Source organism: Alosa pseudoharengus, unplaced genomic scaffold, assembly GCF_046254945.1.
Source record: "Alosa pseudoharengus isolate Yale_2024_CS ecotype anadromous, Long Island Sound unplaced genomic scaffold, YU_APseudo_1.1 YU_APseudo_1.1_scf_24, whole genome shotgun sequence".
NCBI lineage: Eukaryota > Metazoa > Chordata > Actinopteri > Clupeiformes > Clupeidae > Alosa > Alosa pseudoharengus.
The window spans coordinates 12,326,282-12,351,281 of record NW_027468689.1 but is presented as its reverse complement, the minus strand read 5'-3'; the positions used below and the strand labels follow the sequence as shown (position 1 = coordinate 12,351,281).

The 25,000-nt window shown below is 43.1% G+C and overlaps 2 protein-coding genes across 4 annotated transcripts in view; both read left to right on the top strand.

Annotated features, from left to right (window-relative positions):
* pip5k1ba (phosphatidylinositol-4-phosphate 5-kinase, type I, beta a) overlaps window positions 1-756 on the top strand; it is a 12,288-nt gene extending 11,532 nt beyond the window's left edge. The window contains exon 15 of the mRNA XM_076303183.1: window positions 1-756. This exon is cut by the window's left edge and continues 672 nt beyond it. The gene's annotated coding sequence lies outside the window, so the exon portion shown is untranslated.
* Window positions 757-1,691: 935 nt separating this feature from the next.
* The window catches only part of tjp2a (tight junction protein 2a (zona occludens 2)), a 37,360-nt gene continuing 14,051 nt past the window's right edge, over window positions 1,692-25,000 (top strand). For all 3 annotated transcript variants that reach the window (XM_076303180.1, XM_076303181.1, XM_076303179.1), the window contains exons 1-3: window positions 1,692-1,846; window positions 16,537-16,660; window positions 23,406-23,459. In XM_076303180.1, coding sequence (XP_076159295.1) covers window positions 23,415-23,459 — 45 coding nt within the window. In that variant the 5' untranslated portion in view covers window positions 1,692-1,846; window positions 16,537-16,660; window positions 23,406-23,414. The remainder of the gene's footprint in view (window positions 1,847-16,536; window positions 16,661-23,405; window positions 23,460-25,000) is intronic.

The following is a 25,000-nucleotide window of genomic DNA, read 5'->3' as shown; positions in this document are numbered from 1 at the left end:
GAGTTCAGAGCATCAGACTGTTATCAGACGTCGGATCATACTATACTTATACTTAGGCATCACCAGACGAGTTCAGAGCATCAGACTGTTATCAGACGTCGGATCATACTATACTTATACTTAGGCATCACCAGACAGGTTCAGAGCATCAGACTGTTATCAGACGTCGGATGAAAAGCACTGGTCACTCTTCCCTGATTGCAACTGGCCCTTCCCTTTTTAAGCCACTCCCCTATGCCCCTCACCTTTGAGTGAGTGTGTGTATGTGTGTTAGAGACAGTGAAAGAGAGAGAGAGAGAGTGTGTTTACACAAGTGCGAGTTTTGAGTGTGTGTGAAGGATGTGTTTAAGTTAAATTATGTTTCCTGAGTCATCTAGATTCTAGAATGTAACAAGTGATCTAGAATGTAAATAATGTTTTATAGAAAGCTATGAGATAAATATAATTTAGTTCTTATGTGTGTAGATATAATATGGAAAAAAGGTGTTTCTAACTCAATGACTTGCTGAGGACCACCCCTGTGATGGTAGTGTGTGTGTGTGTGTGTGTGTGTGTGTGTGTGTGTGTGTGTGTGTGATGATGATGATGAGTGGGGGTGAGGGTCCAGAAGGTCCAGTCAGCATAGATTGAGTCTTAATCATGTAGCCTACCTATTCCAAATAAGTGATGTTTGGGAGGAGGATATATTTATCAATATCAATCAGTCATATGTGCCATCAGTAAGTTATGATATTTTAATAAAATTATGAGAAGTTATTTGTGTCCGAGTTGTGTGTGATCTGAGACACTACCAGTAGGTGGAGCCTTACTATTGTTTCACAAATGCATGCAGTTCAACAGATGGACAACTCTTCAAGTTTTACTAAGAAATACACACACTCACACACAGTATATTGTACTCTATGTGTGTCTTACTCCACTCCTGCTCAGTTTCACCACACATCCAATATGCTATGTGTAGTTTAAATACACATCCAATAATGGAGTTTAATTACACATCCAATAAGCTATATGGAGTTTAACACACATACAATAACAGTACATTAATTTAGCAGACACACTTACACACACACAGAGAATGTGTGTCTGCTAAATAAATAAATGTAAACATTAGATGATGGACCAATGAGGAAGGCGGAGACCAACTGTGCCCTGGTGCCTTAAGCCTATTGTACGCTCCAGCGTCTGCGTCCCGCGCACGCGGCACTGGTAGTGGCCTGGGGTTAGTGTGGGGGTGTGTAGGGGTAAGATCACCTGCTGTTTGACTTCACTGGTCGACTCACCCAACTGCCCCCTAGTCTCCAAACAAACCAGGGGGGCCATAGGACGCAAAAAGGCAGATCCAATGTGAGAGGATATCCTCAATGAAAGCCATATTCCTCCCGTGTGTGATGAAACAGAGTTTAACTGTCAGAGAGCGGGAAGGTGAGGAAATATGTGGAACTGCGATTGGCCAGTCCGGTCACCCGTGCGCCTTGAACATACCAAAGTTCTGACCAGGCATGACGGTATACTGGTTAATCATTAACAAACATGAGCGAGCACAACGAGGGAGTCTGACATTAACTGAGCCCTGTTTTAGTTTCGGTGTGACCTACTCTCCAGTACTGTCACAACTCCGCCATTCTCTCGACCTCCGTCACGTGATCCACTGCGACTAGGTTTTTTCTTACTCACCTGCAGTTTCAGGAACACGCCCTTAGTCTACCTGTAGAATCAGGAAGTTTGCCTCCGAGTAACATTCTTGTATCTGATCGCAAATATTAAGCACATTTGGACTTCTTAGCCTATTTTCTGTGTCACACTAACCAGGATAGACAAGAACCAGACATCAAGGACCTGTTGGGTAAGTTCGCTACTCATTCTCCTGGCCCGTAGGCCTAATGGCAGAACTGTGTTTACAGTTTCGGTTGGCCATTGTTCTCGCATGGTTTTTAGACAGAACAATTGTTTACGGCATATAACAAAGGGCCTGGAACTGCCCTTCAAACTGTCTAATAATGGCTCTAACCGCTGCTAGTAGGCCTAAACTGACGTGCACATGTTATATTTTTAATACAATTACATTTCAGCGCACGTTACGTAGCCAGGTTCGACATTCACACCTGTAGCTCTACAGCGCCCAGGGTGACATTCACACATATAGCGCATTCCTGGCATGCATTTGTCCAGAGTGTTGTAAGCGTAAAAACAGATCAGAAAGGTCTACCGGGAGTCCAGTCTTGACGATGTGTCTGCTGTTAGGTGCCTTATAGGGCGTTATGAGCGGCTGAGTGGACCCAAGTCAAGTCAAGTCAAGTCAAGTTTATTTATATAGCGCATTTCATACACAGAGGTCATTCAATGTGCTTTACATAAACAAAACAAAACAATAATAACAAATAAAAGCATAGAAGGGCAATATAGTCAAAGAATAGTTAAAAGGTAAAGATCATAATAAAAAGAAAACATAAAACACAAGGTAAAATCATTTAAAAATAAAGAATAATTAGTAAGCAAAAACAAAGGCAAAAGTAGTAAAAAAAAGTAATAAAAGACAAAGTAGAATAATTATCAAGGCAGATTCAGAATTTGTAACTCGGCACAGTTAGCAGAAAGATTCTGAGAACAGTTTGGTCTCAAGTCTAGATTTAAAACTGGCTACAGTTGGGGCTTTTTTGATGTCATCCGAAAGTTGGTTCCACAGCTGAGCTAGCCTAGAAATCTAGACGCACCCTAGCGGCGGCAAATTAATTTGCTCAGCCTGTACATCTCAATGATATAGGATGGCCCCGCCAGGCTACAGCTGAGCCGCATAGCAGCTAAAAGCTGCTTCACCATGTTTAGTTCTAACTGTAGGTTTTACTAGCAGGTTTTTCACCTGGGACCTGAGAGGACGAGAAGGTGTGTACTGCTGAAGCATGTCTGACAAGTATTTAGGTCCTGCTCCATTTACTGATTTATAAACAAGCAATAGGCTAGTGCTTTAAAGGAGAATTCCGGTGTGATTTTGACCTAAAGTGTTTTGAAACATGATACCGAGTGTGAACGTATGTCTCATAGCCCATCTCGGCTTGTCCCCTGCACTCCGAAATCTGGCACTAGTTAGCCGATGCTACCAACAAGGCGGTCAATGGTGGTGCCTCGGCATCGGCATAGCCATGCAAATAAATCACTGTTTTACACCATTTACGAGGCTCAATGTATCTCCACACTTCATTGGTAGACTTACGAGGGCCCTGACATTTAAAACGAGACATTGAGAACTTTGAAAAAGCACTGGTAGTTTACTTACAAGACGATTTATACAGACAGTACCTTCACGAAGTTTAGCGTTTGCAGCCATCTTGAATTTAGTCACGATAAGTCGAGCGATGAGTAAGAATGAACAGGTATGATAAGGGATCAGATTCCAAAAATAATTCTGTGGAAATGCATGGATTACAGTTTCTTCCAGTAGCAGCAACTGGAATCCATGCATTTCCACGGAATTATTTTTGGAATCTGATCCCTTATCATACCTGTTCATTCTTACTCGTTGCTTGACTTATCGTGACTAAATTCAAGATGGCTGCAAACGCTAAACTTCGAGAAGATACTGTCTGTATAAATCGTCTTGTAAGTAAACTACCAGTGCTTTTTCAAAGTTCTCAATGTCTCGTTTTAAATGTCAGGGCCCTTGGAAGTCTACCAATGAAGTGTGGAGATACATTGAGCCTCGTAAATGGTGTAAAACAGTGATTTATTTGCATGGCTATGCCGATGCCGAGGCACCACCATTGACCGCCTTGTGGGTAGCATCGGCTAACTAGCACCAGATTTTGGAGTGCAGGGGACAAGCCGAGATGGGCTATGAGACATACGTTCACACTCGGTATCATGTTTCAAAACACTTTAGGTCAAAATCACACCGGAATTCTCCTTTAAAGTCAATTCTGTGACTTACTGGAAGCCAGTGCAAGGACTTAAGAATTGGAGTAATGTTGTCAGTTCTTTTAGTTTTTGTTAGAATCCTAGCTGCTGCATTTTGTATCGCCTGAAGCTGTTTAATAGTCTTTTTAGGAAGGCCTGTGAACAGTCCATTGCAGTAATCAACCCTGCTGGAGATAAATGCATGAATGAGTTTTTCTAAGTCATGTTTTGACATCAGCCCTCTGAGTTTGGCAATATTTTTGAGGTGGTAAAAAGCTGATTTAGTTATCGCCTTCATGTGGCTGTTGAAATTTAGATCACTGTCAATTAATACACCAATATTTTTAACAGTATCCTTTGCCTTCAACCCTTTTGTGTCAAGGAGAGTGGCAACCCTAAGTCTTTCCTCATTTTTAGCAAATATAATTACTTCAGTTTTTTCTTTGTTCAGCTGAAGAAAATTTTGAGACATCCAGGTGTTGATTTGTTCTATACACTGACACATAGATTCAAGAGGACCATAGTCGTCCCAGTTCACTTCGGCCAGTGAGAGGTTCACGCCAGTTTACAACAATCACTGTGTGTGTGTGTGTGTGTGTGTGTGTGTGTGTGTGTGTGTGTGTGTGTGTGCAAAGGTGATGTGTCCGGAGTTGTCACATCCTTAAGGATGAATGCCCTTGTTGTGGTGGCTGCACCCTTTTCTTTGTGTATGATGTCACTTCCTCTGTGGAGAAGGTCTGATCAGCATGTAAAGGCAGATCTTAGAACAACCTCACATCTTTCTTCTGAGAAAACTATATGCGTGCTACGACATGCTTTCACTCTGTTCTGTCTCTTAAATTTCTGTGTGTTTTTGTGTGTGTCTGGTAAGTGTTCATCTAGGCTACATGTGTGTGTTGTGTATCTCATATGTGTGTGTGGATTGGTATGTTGGGTGAGTGTTTATGTGAGTTCTGTTGAATAAGTGTGTTTGGTATGTTAGATGTATGTGTGTATGTACGGTATGTGAGTTATGTTGGATATTGTGTGTGTGTGTGTAAGCGCAAAATATAGTCCATGCTGCTAGCCTAAGAAGGAGATTCCTACATCAATCATACAATGTCAGATATGTGACCCTGTGTGTGTGTGTGTGTGTGTGTGTGTGTTTGTGTGTGTTGTGTGCTTGTTCCACACGTGGCAGAAACAGCAGGATTACAATGAATCAAACTGCTTATGTAAAAGCATTAAGAGACACAGTCACAAACACACAGAAGAACTATACTGTACACAGCAAACACACACACACACACACACACACACATACACACACACATTTTCACGTGCCTGCTAAGCTCATAACTCTCATGTTTTCAGATGGCAGCATATCCCATGAAATCTGCAGCCTGAGTGTCATTTCTGCCACTAAGACATGTGGGGGAGTGGTGCTGCATCATCACACACACACACATACACACACACACACACACACACACACACACACAGAAGTATCTATGATGGTTTTCAACCAAAACACTCTCACTGCAGTGTGTATAATCATCCTCAACCAAAATACACTCTCTACCACATGTGATGTATCATCGTCAAACCAACTCTCTCTCAAAAGTCTGCTCCCACCCACTTATTTGCTCTCATAAAGGCTTATGGGTCATTCCATGTGAAAACAGCCAATATCGGGGTATCATGTACAAGCGGTGAATATATGCCTTATGTTACCAAACAAAGGAATCTGAAGTTTCAGGTCAATATCTCAAACGGTTTGCCTGTGGCGTCCATTTGAATTTCGGGTGCCACGGCCCTAATTGACACATTGGAATTTCACATTTCATCTTTTGCCATTTTTGGAAACCCATAACGTCTGTTCTAATAGTGGTAGAGGGCTGGAAACTGGCGTGGTAGTTCATTGTAGCCTGTACTACACAATTCTGGAGACAGAATCAACATTCCTTACTGTTTGGGTGAGAGGTGGGTCACCAAAGTCCTAAAAAATGTTGACGGCATGTGTGATTTTTCACGTTTTGGGTGAATCATATTTATTCTAAACAGGATTATTTCTTATATGTGGGAACCTTGCTCTTGCCCAAATTAATTTGAAGGGTATGGTACCACTGGTGGGGGTTTTATGGGGGTCCAAAAACCCTCTCCGGCAGAGGTGACTCTTTTGGAACCGCATATTTGGACCCCCAAATGACCATGTGGGCACTTGATGATCCTAACGGGATTTATACCAGATAAAGATACATATTTGTTCTTTCTTTTAATGAAATAAAATGTTTGACTATGAAGCTCCATAATATGAATTTTATTCTTCATAATGCACCATTTTGGACATTGTTTCCAGAAGTCTGGAATGTAGATCAGAGAGAATTTAGTGATGATAAAGCATGAAAATAGTGGAAATAACTTAGTATTATCCTCAGTGATGGCAAACAATTAAATACTGAGACTGTCATGGATTAACCCCTTATCTCCCATGAAAGGGACCTGCCATCTCAATAGAGCTACGGAAGCTCTTCTTAAAGCAGTGCTCGGTGTTATGTACATTATTAGAGTCTCATGACGCTGGCACAGAGACTGCTGTGTTACAATTACAGTGAATCCTATGTAAAGGTTTGAAAGGAACTTCAGCTTCAGACTTTCTCTTGGCAAACTGTCAGGCCTATTCATCTTCTCTAATGTAGCTGGCTAGACCATGTCATTGCCACACACACAAGTGGGGGCAGAATTGGAAATGTGTCATAGAGTGACAATGCATTGGTTGATTTGGTTAAAAAGTCACAGGTTAGGTTATTGGTTATTACTGTAATGATGCTATTCATAAATAATGAGCTGTAAAGTAACTCAGACTAACAAAAAAATTTTTTTAAAGGATATCGACTAATTATCGTTATCGTCAAAATCACAAAAAATATTGAGATATAAAACACTCACACAAACACACCCTTCTGTACATTAAAACACTTACACAAACACACCCTTACTCCCACTCTTTGTCTATATGCCAGCCCCCACTGGAACCTTTCTCCAATAGAATCTTTCCCTTTCTGACTTGAACTCAGGTCAGTGAGGCCTGCAGGCCATTAATAGCAAATGGAAGTACAAAACTAGTTATATCCAATAGAACACAAGTTGATGCAAAGGTCTATCACAACATTAGATAATAATATGTGTGCTACTATGGATTTATAACAGGTTATAATGCAGCGGTCATTTTTGACTGGTAACACAAAACTAGTAAACATAAAACAAACACAACAGGAGGGTTAGTATAGTGGAGCATCTTATGTTAACACACACACACTTTCACACATGTTAGTGTAGCAGTGCCTCTTCTAAACCACTCTCATCCACTCACGTTTGTATAGTGGAACATCCTCTACAAACACACACACACACACACACACACACACACACACACGTTAGTGTAAGGGAGTATCTCCTGCCAACACACACACAAACCACACACACGTTGGTGTAGCGGAGTTTCTCCTGCCAACACACACAGCATTGTGTCTGTTTGTCTGTTTGTAGTGGTGGGTCTCTGCAGTGTGTTGGTTAGAAAGACCACAGCCTGACAGTGAGATAAAAATGTAGAATGTCATTTTCAATAATCCCCCACTTCAGCAGCTGTGCTCCTGATCAAAGTTGCAGAGTTATCAATAAGAGTGAGTTTGGCCTCGAGCCCAGATTACGCAAGCCTGAGTCAAACGACGCAACAGGGAGGTTGGAGGTTGTTTTTGGCGGCGGAGGATTTAGAAAAAGATGATTAAAGCTTTGGGTGGAGCTGCACAGTTTTGCTTTCTTGAGTTGAATGTGGTGGCAAGCTAGCCTGGAGGACCAGACCCATTCTGATAGATTAAGGGTCTGGCCACGAATAATGTAATGGCCCACTTGAGGGGCGGCAAGTACGCATTTGAAAATCTCAAGCACGCATTTGAAAATCTCACTGCACACATTTGGATAACAATATACAATCAATGTTAACTGACTGATTCCGGACTTTGACGCAATTGGATAACACTACGTCCGTCAACTGTTTAGCTCGCCTCTGGCCCGCCTATATCAGATACACAGATATGATTGGTTCCCCGCGATGCCGCGTGCATCATTACTCGTTGCAAGAGTCTCTCGCTGAGCAAATGCTTCCGCGAGATCGTTTCTTTGTTGCTATAGAAACGACCCATTCTCTTCTGAGTTGGTTTGTCATCAGTGAAGGGCCACACGTACATCCTCTCCAGACCCTGCTCAGACCCTACTGTTCTTCTATTAGTCCCTAACTAGAACCCTACAGTTCTCTTAACAATCCCTACAACTCTACTGTTCTTCTATTAGTCCCTAACTACAACCCTACAGTTCTCTTAACAATCCCTACAACTCTACTGTTCTTCTATTAGTCCCTAACTAGAACCCTACAGTTCTCTTAACAATCCCTACAACTCTACTGTTTTCTGATCAGCCCCAAACTAGAATCATACAGTTTTTTAAGCTTTATGTCCCTTCCCAGATCAATTGTGTGTTCAGAGTATGGTGCATTACTGCTGATTGTGTGTGTGTGTGTGTGTGTGTGTGTGTGTGTGTGTGTGTGTGTCTCTGTTTATACATGAGTATTTGTGTATGTGTGTGTGTGTGTGTGTGTTTGTATCTGTTTGTACATGAGTGTGTGTGTGTGTATATGTGTGTGTGTGTGTTTAGAGCGGTTTATTTTGGGTAGAGGCACTCTGAGTGGCATCTTTGGGAGAGAAATCTGTTGGCCTCTGGCTCATTCCACAGATCCCTAATCCAGATGTGCAATCTGTTGGAGCAATGCTCACAAACACACACACACACAAACACACACACACACACACACACACACACACTGATAGGCAGACAGACAGACAGACACACACAACTTGTATTCAGATACTTATGTACATACTGTCAAAACACACACACACACACACTCACACAGCCCAGCCAAATGCAAATAGCACCCACACTCTCACATTAAAACACATACCGGTGTTAAAACACATACACTTCAAAAGTTTGGAGACACTTAGAAATTTCCATTCCACTCCATACAGACAGTACAGAATACCAGCTGTGATGATTTGCATTGTGTCTCCAAACTTTTGACTGGTAGTGTACATATACTTACACACACAAGTGACCACACACACTTACACACTAAAATACATGCATGTGACCAGTCACACTAAATCATCAGTTACAAGCATTAATGCAATAAAATATATAGTTAGTTACACACTAAATCACATGGGGGCCGGGGCCCCCTGTGGGGCGGCGAGCGGGTGCCAGGGGGGCCTCAGCAAGTTGGAAGGAAAAATAAAAGAAACAAATAAATACTTTTGAAAAATCAAAAATACACCTTTTACTATGAGGGTTGTTATACAATGCCATTAAAATAATTTGTCGCATATCTGAACATTATATTTTTCATGATAATAACTGGGAGTAATAGTAAAGTGATAGCTCTCATATAGCAGAAAGCCCCAAATGCAATTTTTACACACTGTGTGCTCCATCGCGAAGTGCTTGTGGCTAAAACAATTATTAGGATTAGCTTAATGTATTTTTACATTTGCCGTAGTATTGTCGATGGGTTTAATAACACATCAAGGGGGTCCTTGGCCAGAACCTAGTGGTAGTTGGGGGGCCTTGTCGTGGAAAAGTTTGGGAACCCCTGACTTATACAACCATAATACAACAAACACACATATATCTCACATACATAAACATCACTCAAAGAAATGTAAAAAATAAAGAGCATCTGAAGTGATTACAAAGGTCTGGTATGGATTGACCATGTGATGCATTGACCATGAGAAGGTGCTATGGTAGAGTGTGTGCAATGGTGGTAGTGTAAAAGTGAATAGTGCAGGGATTGAACAGTGCACATACTTTGCTTGTTATTAAATATTAACTATGACTATGAGAAGATAAGAATGTAAACATAATAGAATTGCTTAATGAGAACAAGAAAAATAATATAGTATAGTATAGTATATATACTCTTTTGATCCCGTGAGGGAAATTTGGTCTCTGCATTTATCCCAATCCGTGAATTAGTGAAGCACACTCAGCACACAGTGAACACACAGTGAGGTGAAGCACACACTAATCCCGGCGCAGTGAGCTGCCTGCAACAACAGCGGTGCTCGGGGAGCAGTGAGGGGTTAGGTGCCTTGCTCAAGGGCACTTCAGCCATGCCTACTGGTCGGGGTTCGAACCGGCAACCCTCCGGTTACAAGTCCAAAGCGCTAACCAGTAGGCCAAGGCTGCCCCACAATATACTTAAAGAACAAAAAAACAGGGAATAAGTTGTAAGGTGTAGATGTTATGACCACAATCCAGTGTATGTAGACGGGCTAATATAACCTGTTAAACAGTCAGGTGGACAGCAGGCAAAGTGATATGATGGTAGGGTCTGAGAGAGACAGGCTCATGCTGAACAGTCCATCTTCTCCCCTCCCCTTTTGTGTGACATTGAAGAGTTTGATGTCCCTGGGGACAAAGGACCTCCTCAACCTGTCTGTTAAGTAGGACAGTGACAGAAGTCTGCCACTGAACATGCTCCTCTGTTTATTGAGCGTGCTGTGTAGTAGGTGGCGGATGATCGCCAGCATTCTACTCATGGTCCGTTTCTCTGAGGTTGTTGTGAGTGACTCCAGCTGAATGCTTGTGAGAGTCAGCTTTCCTTACCAGCCTGTTCAGTTGCCCCGGGTCCCTCTTAATGCTGCCTTCCCAGCTCACCACAGCATAAAAGAGGACACTGGCAATGACAGACTGGTAAAACATCCAGAGGAGCTCAGCTTACTGCAGCCATTGAATGACCGCAGCCTCCTCAAGAAGTAAAGCCGACTCTGCCCTTTCCGATACAGTGCATCTGTGTTGGCTGACCAGTCCAGTTTATTGTCCATGTGTACCCTCAGGTACTTGTATATGTGTTGACCACCTCCACATTGACCCCTTTAATGGAGACTGGCAGCATAGGTGGCTTAGATCTCCTGAAATCCACCACCGTTTGCTTGGTCTTTGTTGCGTTCAGCTGCAGATGGTTGAGCCTGCACCATTGCACAAAGTCATCCACCAGGGTCCTGTACTCGTCCTCCTGTCCATCCCTGTTGCACCCCATATAACCCTCAAGTAACCAAGCACACTCAACACACCCATATTTTGTTCACACACATCTAACAAAAGAGGGATTAAAACACACACAGATAACCCAGGAATGCACACAGGAACACACACGCATGCTTGCACACATACACTACACACACACACAATGACTGTGTGTGAAGGAAAGGAACTCCTAGTTCAGCTGGGTTCTCAGAGATTCTCAGAACTCGCATAAAAAGACAGAACACACAGACACACACACACACACACTCTGCTCTAAGTACTTCTGCAACAGCGTCTGTAGGCTTTAGTGGGAGACAGCTGGTCATTTGAGGTGTGTGTGTGTGTGGGATTTTATGTCCATGCTGAGGTGTGTAGGGGGCTAAGAGTGGGGGTTTATGTCTGTGTGTGTGAGAGAGAGAGAGAGAGAGAGAGAGAGAGAGAGGGAGGGAGGGAGATTTAAGGACTGTGCAGTAGGGTGAAGGAGGCTGAGAGTGTGTGTGTGATTTGAGGGGGGGCTAAGCTTAGTGGCAGAGAGGATTATGGGAATGGGTTGAGATGCATGCATGATCTGTCCAGGCTTAGTGCCACAATTATCCTCTGTGGGTTGTGCTTCTTTCATTAGAGTAATGTTTAGAGATCGCACAATTACGTAAGAGAGGGATACTCTCTTCCCCCCTCTCTCTCTCTCTCTCTCTCCTCATCTCAGCTCATCTCTCTCTCTCCTCATCTCTGCTCCTCTCTCTCTTCACCCCCTTCATCTCTCTCTCTCTCTCTTCCACTTTTTCCCCTCCCACTTTAAGAAGAGAACGAAATGGACATCTGTCCACATGTGCACATGCAGAAGCGACAGCGGGGCTGTTTGTGTGAGTGTGTGTGTGTGTGTGTCACACAGAGGCTGCACGGCTGTATGTGTGTGAGAGAGAGAGTGTGTGTGTGTGTGTTTGTGTGTGTGTGTGTGTGAGAGACTGGGTAGTGTGTGTGTCGGAGTAGAGTTTGGGATGGGGAGTATTTGACCTGAGGATGGTACTGTATGAAGAGGAGGCGAGAGCAGGAAGCCAGTGAAGAGAGGAGATGAAGTACAAGAAGTTCATCACCATCATGCAGGCCGCCATTGGCATCGCACCACTGAACAAGAGAGAACTCCTTCCCCCCGGCAGGAAGCTGTGGAGACCCCCAGAGTGAGTGTGTGCGTGCGCGCGCGCGTGTGTGTGTGTGTGTGTGTGTGTGTGTGTGTGTGTGTGTGTGTGTGTGTGTGTGTGTGTGTGTGTGTGTGTGTGTGTGTGTGTGTGTGTGTGTGTGTGTGTGTGTGTGTGTGTGTGTGTGTGTGTGTGTGTGTGTGTTTGTGTTTGTGTTTGTGTCCCCGCGTGTCGGTCAGAGTCAGCTGTGTGTATGTGTATGTGTGTGTGCATATGTTTGGGTGTGTGTGTCAGCCAGAGTCAGTGTGTGTGTGTGTGTGTGACTTGCTGTGTGTCGAAACGATAGTCGTTTGCAATAATTCTCTCAAATAGACTATTGTGTGCTCCAGTTCTTCCCTTGGTTTAGTCATTTGTGGGCCAGTACCTTCTGCTGGTTGTGTGTGTGTTGGTGTGTGTGTATCGTGTGTGTGTGTGTGTGTGTGTGTGTGTGTATCTGTTGGGGTGTGTGTGTGTGTGTGTGTGTATCTGTTGGTGTGTGTGTATCTGTTGGTGTGTGTGTGTTTGTGGGTGTGTGAGCCAGACTACACAACTGGACAGTAGAAGCTGTGTGCAGATATGTGGCTTTGTTTATGCAGTGATTTTAGATGCAAAGAGAGAGAGAGAAAAAGAGTGTGTGTGTGTGTGTGTGTGTGTGTGTGTGTGTGTGTGTGTGTGTGTGTTTGTGTGTGTGTGTGTGTGTGTGTGTGTGTGTGTGTGTGTGTGTGTGTGTGGTTAGCTGTCTAACTCTGGCTAGTGTTGGTAGGGGAGGTCACATGACTGGCTGATGACCCAAGATGCCCTCTCCTTTACATTCTTGTCGAAACGTCAGTCGTTTGTGCACCTTAATAAAAAAGTTTAAAAGTTCTCTGAGTGCTCCGGTCATCCCTGGGTGTAGTCTCTTTGAAGTGGCCCAGCCAGTCCTTCTGACTCTTTAGTCCTGGACTGTGAGCACCGATAAGGCTTGAGCGCAAGTGACACCTGTCTTACAGCAGTTTATATGGCTTCATATCTATTCAGTAGTTCATATGGCTTCATATCCGTTCAGTAATTCATATGGCCTCATAGATTCAGCAGCTCACTTGAGGTTATATGGATTCATATAGGGTGTTTTCACACTTGGTCCCTTTCAGCCTTCTAAACGAACTCCGACAGTCACATTTTTTTGTGCAGATGTGAACACGCCAACCAAACTCAGACCCCTCTCAAAGGAACTGAACTGAGACCACCTTTGAAGTCCGCAGCACAGTTTGCCTAATCTGTGCGTTGCGAACAAGTGCCTGGGTTCTCTTTGTAGGCTAGCCTTTTTTGTCCTATTTGACTTGCCATTGCCAAAGGAGAAGGTATGTTGTTTATTATACAGACATTTGATACATGATACAGGCATTTGACACATGATACAGACATTTGCAATTTAGCTACAGCCAAACAAGTGTGTTTTAATGTTAGGCTAATAAATATCTTTTCATCAAAGCTATTGGTAACTAACAATGTAGGCTAGAAATCTGCATCTTACATGTGGCAAACATACAAGAAAGACTGCACAGGGCACTTAACAGGTGCTGTTCACCTGTCATTTTAGACATGAGCTAAAGGTTGTTAGACATAGCAATAGTAACCAGGTAGGGTGGGCCTACCACTGAATTAGAAAGTGTGATTGGCTGACAGATCAAGAGGATCTTTGCAATAACTTCAGATCAGAATTCATTCTGAAAAATATTATTATACATTTCAGAATATATATATATATATATATATTTATTAAGCACACAAATCATGGGTTATGATCTTTATTATGACTGCCGAACTAGCTAACACACAAGGTTTAGTCAGAGTTTTGTTTTTCTGGATTTTTTTTTTTCTTCAGTAATTTGTGTCGATTTGTGTCGGACACTGAAAGACTGGGCTACATGAAACTTGGTGTGCATGTAGTCCCACAAGGATCACACGGAACCACAAGGATGACACAGAACCATTGTTTTTTTTTTTTATCCATCCCCCGCCCGCTGCACCGGGCCCCCCGAAAGGAGGCTTGGCCGGACAGTTTTCTGTGATTGTCTCGAGAACCGTAGGGTGTAGGATGACCAAATAATTTTGGTATTTGTTTGTCTCCAGGGGTCATGTCAACACATCCTATATCCACTCATTTTAAGTGCAGCGCCACCTAGTTAAAATTAAAAGGCAAAGTTGTAATCGCAGGTATATTTGGCTGACAGGTTCAAAACTGCATGAGATGTGAAGTGTAGGAACATAATAACACCCTCTGAATGCATGCCAAGTTTTGTGGAATTCCGTTCATGGGGGGCCATATCAGCTACACACATGCACACACACACACTGACATGCACACACGCACACACAATCACAAACACACACACACACACGTGTGCGTACACACACACACACACACACACACATAAACACACACCCCATTACCCCCACATGCACACTTGCAAGCGAACACACACACACACAGAAGCACACATACTGTATACACAAAACAAACACACACTTGACAAATTGACAGCATGATTTATTTTTGCGGAGATAATGTGCAGGACTGAGCAGTGGTCATATTTTGTACCGCTTTGTGGTACATCTAGTTTCATACATAACTAGCCCAAAGCAACTAAATAACTCATCCTAAGCAGTAAGACCCCCAGAGAGGGTAATGTGAACAGGAAGAAAACTGAGGCCCCATCAGAGCTGAAGTGCACCAGAAAGAGATCTGAGTCCTCTTTCAAATTAACTCACAGGGCCTTATCATGACCGTCTAAAGTGCATAGTCACTCGTCAAAAGCTTATTCAAATTTAGTTGGATGTCCAGTCCACATTGGGAGGGGTTTCGTTATCAAATGTCGAGCGCATGGCGCAACAAGGTGTTCCTAGGTTTCTTAATCAGTCATGGGGGTGTGTTTGGGGTGTAACATCATTTAAACCAATGAGAATGACATCTGTCATTCCCTTTAAGGCGCGATGTCAAAGAATGCATTGGTATTTTGACAGTCAACGGCACATTTGAAGGAAGCTACTTGCAAGACCATATGGAATAGTCATTCCACTAAACCATGCTTTACTAAAACCTAGCATAGCCTTCACACATTTGCACTAGTCTATTATTTGAACTCATTGGCAAAGTGAAACTAACTTCAGCATGGTGTGTCAGTCAACGTCAAGACAGTTATACAGTAAGTTACTCTCCCCTAATCACTTTTAACCGTCATTACCAATTTGCAAATGATGGTGAATAACTACTCATCATGAGATGTACAGTATTTCGTAATATCTTTATTCTAATTATGTTACCCATTGCAATCGTGCAATTTGTAATGTTTTGCATGGACATGCGCTGGTGTGCGTTCATGAATGATAGAAGGATGGTGCGTTGTGCACCCGCCAATATGACTGTTGACAATGCGCTCTTAAAATAACATATAAACAACTCACCATAGACTTCTGACCAGGTGTACAATAGCGATTTTTAAACAATGCGCCAGGCCACTCCCTAAGTTGTTAATTGCCACACCCTTGGGCGCATTGTTTAAAAAATAAACGTGCAAAATTAGGAATTAAACTTTGCGTCGGGTGGAAAACGAGTTTTACACCATGCGCCAGGGTGCAAAATACAGCCCACAATGTGAATACAAAATGACCTTTTGTTTGCCCCTTTTGCTTTGGTCCGCTTTCTGTTCCCCTTTTAGTGGACTGAGTTCTGTTCTTTTAAAAGGAACTATATCTGAAAACACCAATAGATTGAGCTGTTCACTTCAGTTCAAATGGACCCCATGAACTCAATGTTGGTGGTAAGTAGTAGTAACAGAGACTTTCTAATGAGGAGACACATCACTCAAAAAATCCTCAATAGAAATGCATGGGGTTAGTTTGTAACGCCAATATGGCAGTTGTCTACACATATCCCACCCCTTCCGCGGCAAAACGTCGACATGTGAATACATTGAGCCAATCAAGTGCTGTGTTGTGAATACATTGAGTCAATCATGTGGTGTGTTGTGAAGCCATCGTGCCAATCATGTGTTGTGATCTTGCCGCTGGAGCAAGGTTGGTGTCGTGAAGCCTTGCGCACGCGCATTTCTGGCGAAATAGATGCCCGATAAGTGCCCAAAAAGCATTGCAATATGGCCGCCAAGTGGAGGGACTTGCCTAAAAGGACTTTGGTAGTAATAAAAGCTTCATGATTTGTGCTGTCATGACTTCTGCTGTGTTGTGATTGTGCTGTGTCATGACTCCTTAGTGGTTTGATTCTTCTGTGTCATTACCCATTCTTAGTGATATGATTCTGCTGTGTCATGACTCCTCAGTAGTATGATTGGGCTGTATTGTGCTCTTTTAGGGAGCAGTCCAGCGGTGATCTGTTCCACTCCAGCTGTTCGTGGGAGAAGTTCTACTGGACCAAAGAAGCTCAGTACTGGTGTCTGCGTCGGCTCTCCGCACCCAGCCACTGCCCCATCATCAAGGTACAGTAGGCGGCACCATTGGGCGTGTCTAAAGCCCTGTGTGTGTGTGTGTGTGTGTGTGTGTGTGTGTGTGTGTGTGTGTGTGTGTGTGTGTGTGTGTGTGTGTGTGTGTGTGTGTGTGTGTGTGTGTGTGTGTGTGTGTGTGTGTGTGTGTGTGTGTGTGTGTGTGTGTGTGTGTGTGTGCTGGGACTTTGCTGTGGTCTAAATTTCTTACGTCAAATTTGAGCTGACACAAAAAGTTAAAGGTACAGTCAGCAATTGCACATGACATCATGTTTTTTTGTGTTTATGTTTATATTCAGATGTCTTAGCAGACACTTTTGTCCAAAACCGTGTACATTATATTTTAACGAAGGACCTGACAAAACACACCAGAGAGGTAGCTCACCCACAGCAGTGTTTCCCATACATTGACTTATTTGTGGCGGCCCACCACAATATCAACATTGACCACAACACAATGATTTTCCAGGTTGCACTAAATTGTGCTTAAATCTGGTTAGCATCATAACCACACTGCACTAATTTGCTAAAAGCTGTTGCATTCAAGTTAATTCTGCAAACCTACCACCACAAATATAATTCAATTCTGTGGGAAACACTGCACAGTGTTTAGTTTTTGCTGCAGACCTGAGCCACGGGGTTTCCGTGGTCTTCTGGTTAGGGAATCTGACCTGTAACCTGGTAGGAAAATTGTGGGTGAAGCACCCTTGAACAAGGCACCTTACCCAAACTGCTCCCCGAGCGCCGGTATTAGGTATTCTCCACTGGTCATTCTGTGTCAAATTAGACACAATCTGCTCCACCGTCTGACATGACCAGTCCAGTGAACGTAACCCACGTCCAGATAGTTATTTGTAATTCATGTAGAGCTCACCAAAATCATAGAAATTATTGTTACAAGACACTTATCTCCTATAATCCAAGATATATTTTATTCTACTTGTTAGGCTGTTGAGCATTTACTTTAACAAATGACATGGAAAACATAATTAATTGCATCCTTATGCACAACACCAATACAGTGTAATGACATGACCCTTCGGGCTTGTATCCGAAGGGTTGCCGGTTCCATCCCTGACCAGTAGGAACGGCTAAGGTGCCCTTGAGCAAGGCACCTAACGCCTTACTGCTCCCCGAGCGCCGCTGTAGCAAGGCAGCTCACTGCTCTGGGTTAGTGTGTGCTTCACCTCACTGTGTTCACTGTGTGGTCTGTGTGTTCACTAATTCACGGATAGGATAAATGCAGCGACCAAGTTCCTTGTATATGCCAGTATTCTTGGACTAGTAACCTGATTTACGAGTTACATTTTTGTTACATTCCGAGATGTTGTAGGGTACAGGCATTGCCACTAGGGGGCAGGCATGTCTTATGATGTGCCAGCAGGCGGATTTACTAGAGCCGTTGCACTTGTTTAGATCATCCAGGCGCCCACAGTGCGTGGCCACATGTTGTTTCTCAGTGAGTCGTGTCCTGTGCCGTGTCGTTGGTTTGGTTGGTTGTCTCCCTGTGTCTGTGTCGTCAGGATGATGCTAGATCACCCTCTCTGTGTCATCAGGCCCCATTGTCTTGCTCTCACAGCAGGAGTGGATTAAAGAGATTGTGTGTGTGTGTGTGTGTGTGTGTGTGTGATCCTCTTGCCGTCCTTGTTAGTTTATAGAAAATTGTGACCTCAGCCACAGCTATCAGGTGTGTGTGTGTGTGTGTGAGAGAGAGTGTGTGAGAGAGTGTGTTCTGTCGCATGCTGCTTTGAGACTGAAAGTGGCCCTTTCTGCTGTGTTAACCGAGGAATGTGTCCGAGTGTTGACATTGTCCCTGAGTGTAGACGTGTGTATGTGTGTATTAATCTCTTTGGTTGCAGCGGTGATGAGCTGAGGGGTTTAGAGAGGTAAGAGTGTGTGTGTGTGTGCGTGTGTGTGTGTGTGCGCGCATTTCAGTTTTAATCCTCGAGATAAGATGTGTAACAGCCGGGAGGCTGTATTTGAATTGCTTCACTCAAATCACCCTTTACCTTTTCCTGGAAGTATGTGTGCATGTGGGCATGTGTGCGTGTGTATGTGTGCTAGCTGTGTGTGTGTGTGTGTGTGTGTGTGTGTGTGTGTGTGTGTGTGTGTGTGTAAGAGTAACAACCAGTTGCTGTCCCTCCCTTTTCCTCTCCTCATCTTCTCCTTTCATATTCTCCTCTCTTCTCTCCTCTTTTCCTCTCTCCTCTCCTATCTTCTCCTCTCATCTTCTCTTCTCTCCTCTCCTCTCTTCTCATCTTCTCCTCTCTCCTCTCCTCTCCTCATCCTGTCCTCTCATCTCTCTCCTCTCCTCTTCTCCTCTCTCCTCTCCACTCTCTCATCTCTCTCCTCTCCTCTCCTCATCCTGTCCTCTCATCTCTCTCCACTCTCTCATCTCTCTCCTCTCATCTTCTCCTCTCTCCTCTTCAACCTCTCCACTCTCTCATCTCTCTCCTCTCATCTTCTCCTCTCTCCTCTTCTCCTCTCTCCTCTTCTCCTCTCTCCTCTCCTCTTCTCCTCATCCTGTCCTCTCATCTCTCTCCTCTCCTCTTCTCCTCTCTCCTCTTCTCCTCTCTCCTCTCCTCTTCTCCTCATCCTGTCCTCTCATCTCTCTCCTCTCCTCTTCTCCTCTCTCCTCTCCTCTCCTCATCTCTCTCCTCTCCTCTTCTCCTCTCTCCTCTCCTCATCCTCTCCTCTCATCTCTCTCCTCTCCTCTCCTCATCCTCTCCTCATCCTCTCCTCTCATCTCTCTCCTCTCCTCTCCTCATCCTCTCCTCATCCTCTCCTCATCTCTCTCCTCTCCTCTCCTCATCCTCTCCTCATCCTCTCCTCCTCTCCTCTCCTCTCCTCTTCTCTTCTCTCCTCTCTCCTCTCTGACACCCGTCTTTCTCTTTTCTCTATTTCTTTTCTTTTCTCCTTCTCTGTCCTCCTCTGGTCTTTCCTCTCTGTCCTCTCCTCTTTTATCCTCTCCTCTTTTATCCTCTCCCCCTTTCCTTGCCTTACCCGTCTCTTATGCAGTGGAGTATTTTTACCCAGAATTCCACTTGTTGGCGTGCGTACTCCTGTTGGCTTTAGAGACTGAGGCGTGTTCTCAGGGGCAGCTTGGAAAATCTTCAAAATGATCATCACACAAACCTAATGCCACAAGATGTGTGGGTGCAATGCATAAATATGTGTTGTGTGTGTGTGTGTGTGTGTTTGAGTTAGTGTGTCTGTGTGAGTTTGTTTTTGTTCGTGTGTGTGTGTGTGTGTGTGTGAGAGAGAGAGTAAGTGTGTGTGTGTGTGTGTGTGTGTGTGAGAGAGAGAGAGAGAGGGAGGGAGGGAGAGAGAGAGAGAATGTGTGTGTGTGTGAGAGAGAGCGTGTGTGTGTAAATGCCCTGTTTTTTTGCGTGTGTACGTGCGGGTGGCAGAGGACATCAGGATTTAGACAGAATGTAGGCCAGCCGCGTGTGTGTGTGTGTGTGTGTGTGTATGTGAGTGGCGGCAGAGACAGATGCGCTGGCAGTAGACTGTGAGGTAGCACAGTGGCAGCATGAAGTCTGTTCTCTCACTGCACAGGAAATGGGCACACACCGTCAAAGCCATCCGTATTCTACAGGGCGGCGTAAGTGTGTGTGTCTGTGTGTGTGTGTGTGTGTATTGTAGATGTTTTTGTGTATATGTTATCATGTTGTATAAAGTTGAGGGAGTGGAAACTACTTTTTTCTTATCTCTTTTGTATGGTGTCCAAACTGCGTGAATTTTCATGTGCCAGTACATTTGTGCGCGTGTGTGTGTGTTTGTGTGTGTGTGTGTGTGTGTGTGAGATATGCCATGTAAGGTCTGCACATCCTGCCATTCTGTCAGGCGCCCACATTCGGCGTGTGTTAAGCAGTTGGTGGGTGGGTGATACACACACTTCAAATCTGACAGGTGGTTCCTGACAAAGCTGTGTAGTTTGATATATGACGTGACTATCACTCACCCACATGCAAGGGTTATCAATTTATTTGTTTTTAATGTTTAAAATAAAATATTTATATGACTAAATTTAAATGTTTATATTTGTTAACCCTTCCTGCCCGTGCCGAACATTCCATTTTTGGTGCTGGATGAACTCCTCACACAAAAAAACGTATTTCTTGAGTATAATACATACCATCAATGGGATATACATACCATTGTAATCAGAAAGATCAGTTCTATGAAATGATGTAAAATACATAAGGTAATGTTGATATAGTAATGAACAGTATTTGAGAATCCTCTCCAAATGTATATCCGGAATTTGTCAAAATTTTATTTCATTCACATAAAAATGAATTTTCATCATATTTATCTACAAGATAGAGAACAATATAGAGTGTATGAAAAAAGACTGTATTGGAATATCATTAACTTTTTTAAAAGTTATGATAATTTTAGTGATCAGTGTAAAAAAATGCAGGAAACGGGATTTAAAATGTTGACAGAATTCACATTCACTTTCTCACCAACAACATAGAAGTATGCATAAAAACTAATAATCAAGTCAGATACAATGGTTTAGATTTATTTGGTCTATAAAAATAAACCATTTATTTGTATATAAGCAAATGCTACAGTCAATAAGAATGACAAAAAAACATACCTTACCAATAATAAAGGAAGTATACTGTATTGAAGACCATTTCGGAATAGAGACATAAAATACATTTGATTCAACAGATACAACTTCCTTATATGAATCAGTATAATATGAAAATTATATACATATATCAAATGTATTATCATTTATGAAAAGCTAGGAATACAATCAACATAAACTTAAAACTCAATGTGTTCGAAACATTTGAAAGTGAATTACATACTTAGAACAAGCCTGTGGAGAATAAACACATACACACATACACACAAACTCATACGCACACACACACACTCACAGAGGAGGATAGGGAAAGGTGGGGTGGGGAACCTGAAGGTTGAACACAGAAGAGCTATGACCCATTACTAAACGCATCCCCTTTTGCAGAATGCCAAATCTGACAGCAATTTTGTTTATCAATAAAACAAATTTGCCTACCGTTACAATCCAGGGCCATACAAGCTACTTTAGTTTTATTATGTGCGTATTTTATAACAAGCTCCTGCTATACAGGAATATGTACTTGATGGAAAGACGACAGAGTAGTAGTTGGAGCAGCTATGCCATAATGTTGACGCTGATGATAAAGCATATTACTGTCAAATAACATGATTTAAGGACTTCAAATTAAGATAAACCATAACTAGAACCAATGTAAAAACAATATTACCTCAGTTTATCCAGCTGTGTGGTTTTCAGTTGAGGTAAACTCCAACTTAAGTGCAGGTGGCATCCGGCTGTCCACGTCAAATGCACCGGCTGAAGTGAAAATATTTTTTCAAGACTCATCTTCAAAGTCAAAAAGTCAAAGTCAAAGTCAGCTTTATTGTCAATTTCTTCACATGTTCCAGACATACAAAGAGATCGAAATTACGTTTCTCACTATCCCACGGTGGAGACAAGACATATTTTAACAATTTTAAGTCCACAGACAAACATAACATTCAAGTAAACAAAAAAGTAAGTAAATAAGTAAATAAGAGGGCACATATAATGAAAAAATAAGAGCAGCAAAATTTGGTTGAAATTGTGCATAGACAGTCAATAAAATAAAATACTAGTGCAAAGTCAGGCCAATAAGAGGCTGAGGTAGTTCTGTTTGACCTAAGTAAGAAATAAAGTGGCATAGTGGTGCAAGTTATGTAAGAGCAGCAGAAGTGTTGTGTTTCCAGGACAACAACAACAAGTTGCAAAGTGTACAAGTGTGCAAGTGGAGTGGTGCAGGCGGCCATTTGTGGGTCCAATGTCCAGGATGTTATGTAGCTGAGGGTGGAGGGGGGAGAGGAGGGAGAGAGTTCAGCATCCTAACAGCTTGGTGTATGAAGCTGTTGGTGAGTCTGGTAGTGCGGGAGCGCAGGCTTCTGTACCTCTTCCCAGAGGGCAGTAGATCAAACAGATTGTGAGCGGGGTGACTTGCATCACTCACAATTTTGGTCGCCTTGCGGGTGAGGTGGGTGGTGTAAATGTCCTTCAGGGAGGGGAGTGAAGCACCAATAATCCTTCCAGCTGTGTTCACTATGCGCTGCAGGGCTTTCCTGTTGTATTCAGTGCAGCTTCCGCCCCACACAGCGATACAGCTGGAGAGGATGCTCTCAATGGTGCCTCGGTAGAATGTGGTCATGATGGCTGGTGGAGCACTTGCTCGCCTGAGTTTCCGCAGGAAGTACAGGCGGCGCTGAGCTCTCTTCGCCAGTGATGCTGTGTTGGTGGTCCAGGAGAGGTCTTCACTGATGTGCACCCCCAGGAATTTGGTGCTGCTCGCTCTCTCCACCACAGCACCGTCGATGGTCAGTGGCAGGTGTTGGGTGTGACCAGTGGCAGTATCCAAAACATTTCGCGCCATAAACCCCTTAATCAATCATATCAAATTGAAGCTTATATTGTCAGCATTACGGGGAAGATTTCAGAAATAAAATCAGTCATTGGACAGCTGAGATATTAGACGATTGGTCATCGTTACTTTTGTAACGAAATTAGAACGGTCGGGCTTGTAAGGGTTAATAAAAGTTTTTTTACTGTATACATATATATGTATATACACTGTATAGAGTGAAAGACTCTCTATCTTGCTATCTAGGTCTGCAAACAGTGCATGTTTGTTGGATTGACCCCCCCCCCTCTCTCTCTCTCTCTTTGCAGAACCCAGTCATGGAGGAGGTGGTGTGGGAACAATACACAGTCACCCTCCAGCGTGTGAGTGAAGGCACATCTACGCACACATACACACACACACTCGCGCACACAGACACACTCACTCACACACACACAACTTCACAAACACTCTCTCTCTCTCTTACACACACACACACACACACACACACACACACTCATTCACATATTCACACATGCTCACATATAAACACTCACACACTCAAATTTTTACACATACACAGGCTCACAAGAGCACACATTGAGGCTGCGAGAAAGCCGAGATCAGCAACGTTCTATAAGATTCACAGATTCTGAGGGAGCATCCTTCACTACAAACTCTGGCACACACAACTGCACCATGTGTTATAGAGATGTTTCAGTGATCAGTTTATCTGAAGTATTTACCAGAGGGGTTTATTAGAGGTGCTAATGTTTACCAGAGGTGTTTATCTGAAGTGTTTACCAGAGGTGCCGATATTTATCTGAAGTGCTTATCAGAGGTGTTTATCTGAGGTGTTTACCAGAGGCGCTGATGTTTATCTGAAGTGTTTACCAGAGGTGTTTATCTGAGGTGTTTACCAGAGGTGTTTACCAGAGGTGTTTACCAGAGGTGCCGATATTTATCTGAAGTGCTTATCAGTGGTGTTTATCTGAGGTGTTTACCAGAGGTGTTTACCAGAGGTGTTTATCTGAGGTGTTTACCAGAGGTGCCGATGTTTATCAGTGTTTATCTAAGGGAGGGGTGTCAAACTCATATTAGGCAGTGGGTCAGATTTGTTGGAATGAGACCTCATGGGAGCCGTCATGGTCATTTTCATTTCTCTGCATTGGTATCAGATTGTTGTTTGATGATGTACTCTTTTACTCTACCCACTTATGAGCAAGGAAGTACAAATCATCTACTGACATCATATCCTACTCAATTGTCTTGAAACACCTTACTTCCATGTCAATGTTGTGGCCTCTTCCTTCCTGAGGATGGTTTGTAGTTCTAGGTGTAATCAATTTATCACAGAAATTACTTATTACAAATTGTTGAAGACGTCTGGATGTGGATATTCCTATCCAAAACATCTTGGGGGCCGTATGAAACCTACTGGCGGGCCTGATCTGGCCCCCGGGCCTTATGTTTAACACCCTTGATCTAAGGTAATAGAGTTGCTTGTGTTTACCAGAGATGTTTATGTGCTAATGTTTTCCAGAGGTGTTTATCTGAGGTGTTTACCCAGGAGATGTTTGCTAAATATATTTATTAGAGGTCTTAACCAGAGGTAATAAAGTTGCTGGTGTTTACCAGAAGTGCTGATGTTTATCAGAGGTCTTTATAATAGATGTATACTAGATATATTTATTAGAGGTGTTTACCAGAGGTCTTTATCGAAGATGTTTGCTAGAAGTGTTTACCAGAAGTCATTATCAGAGATGTTTACCAGAGGTGTTTTACCAGTGGTCTTTATCAGATATGTTTACTAGATATGTTTATCAGAAGTGTTGGCCAGAGGTGTTTACCAGAGATATTTATCAGAGATGTTTACCACAAGTGTTTACTAGAGGTGTTTTACCAGATGTCTTTATCAGAGATG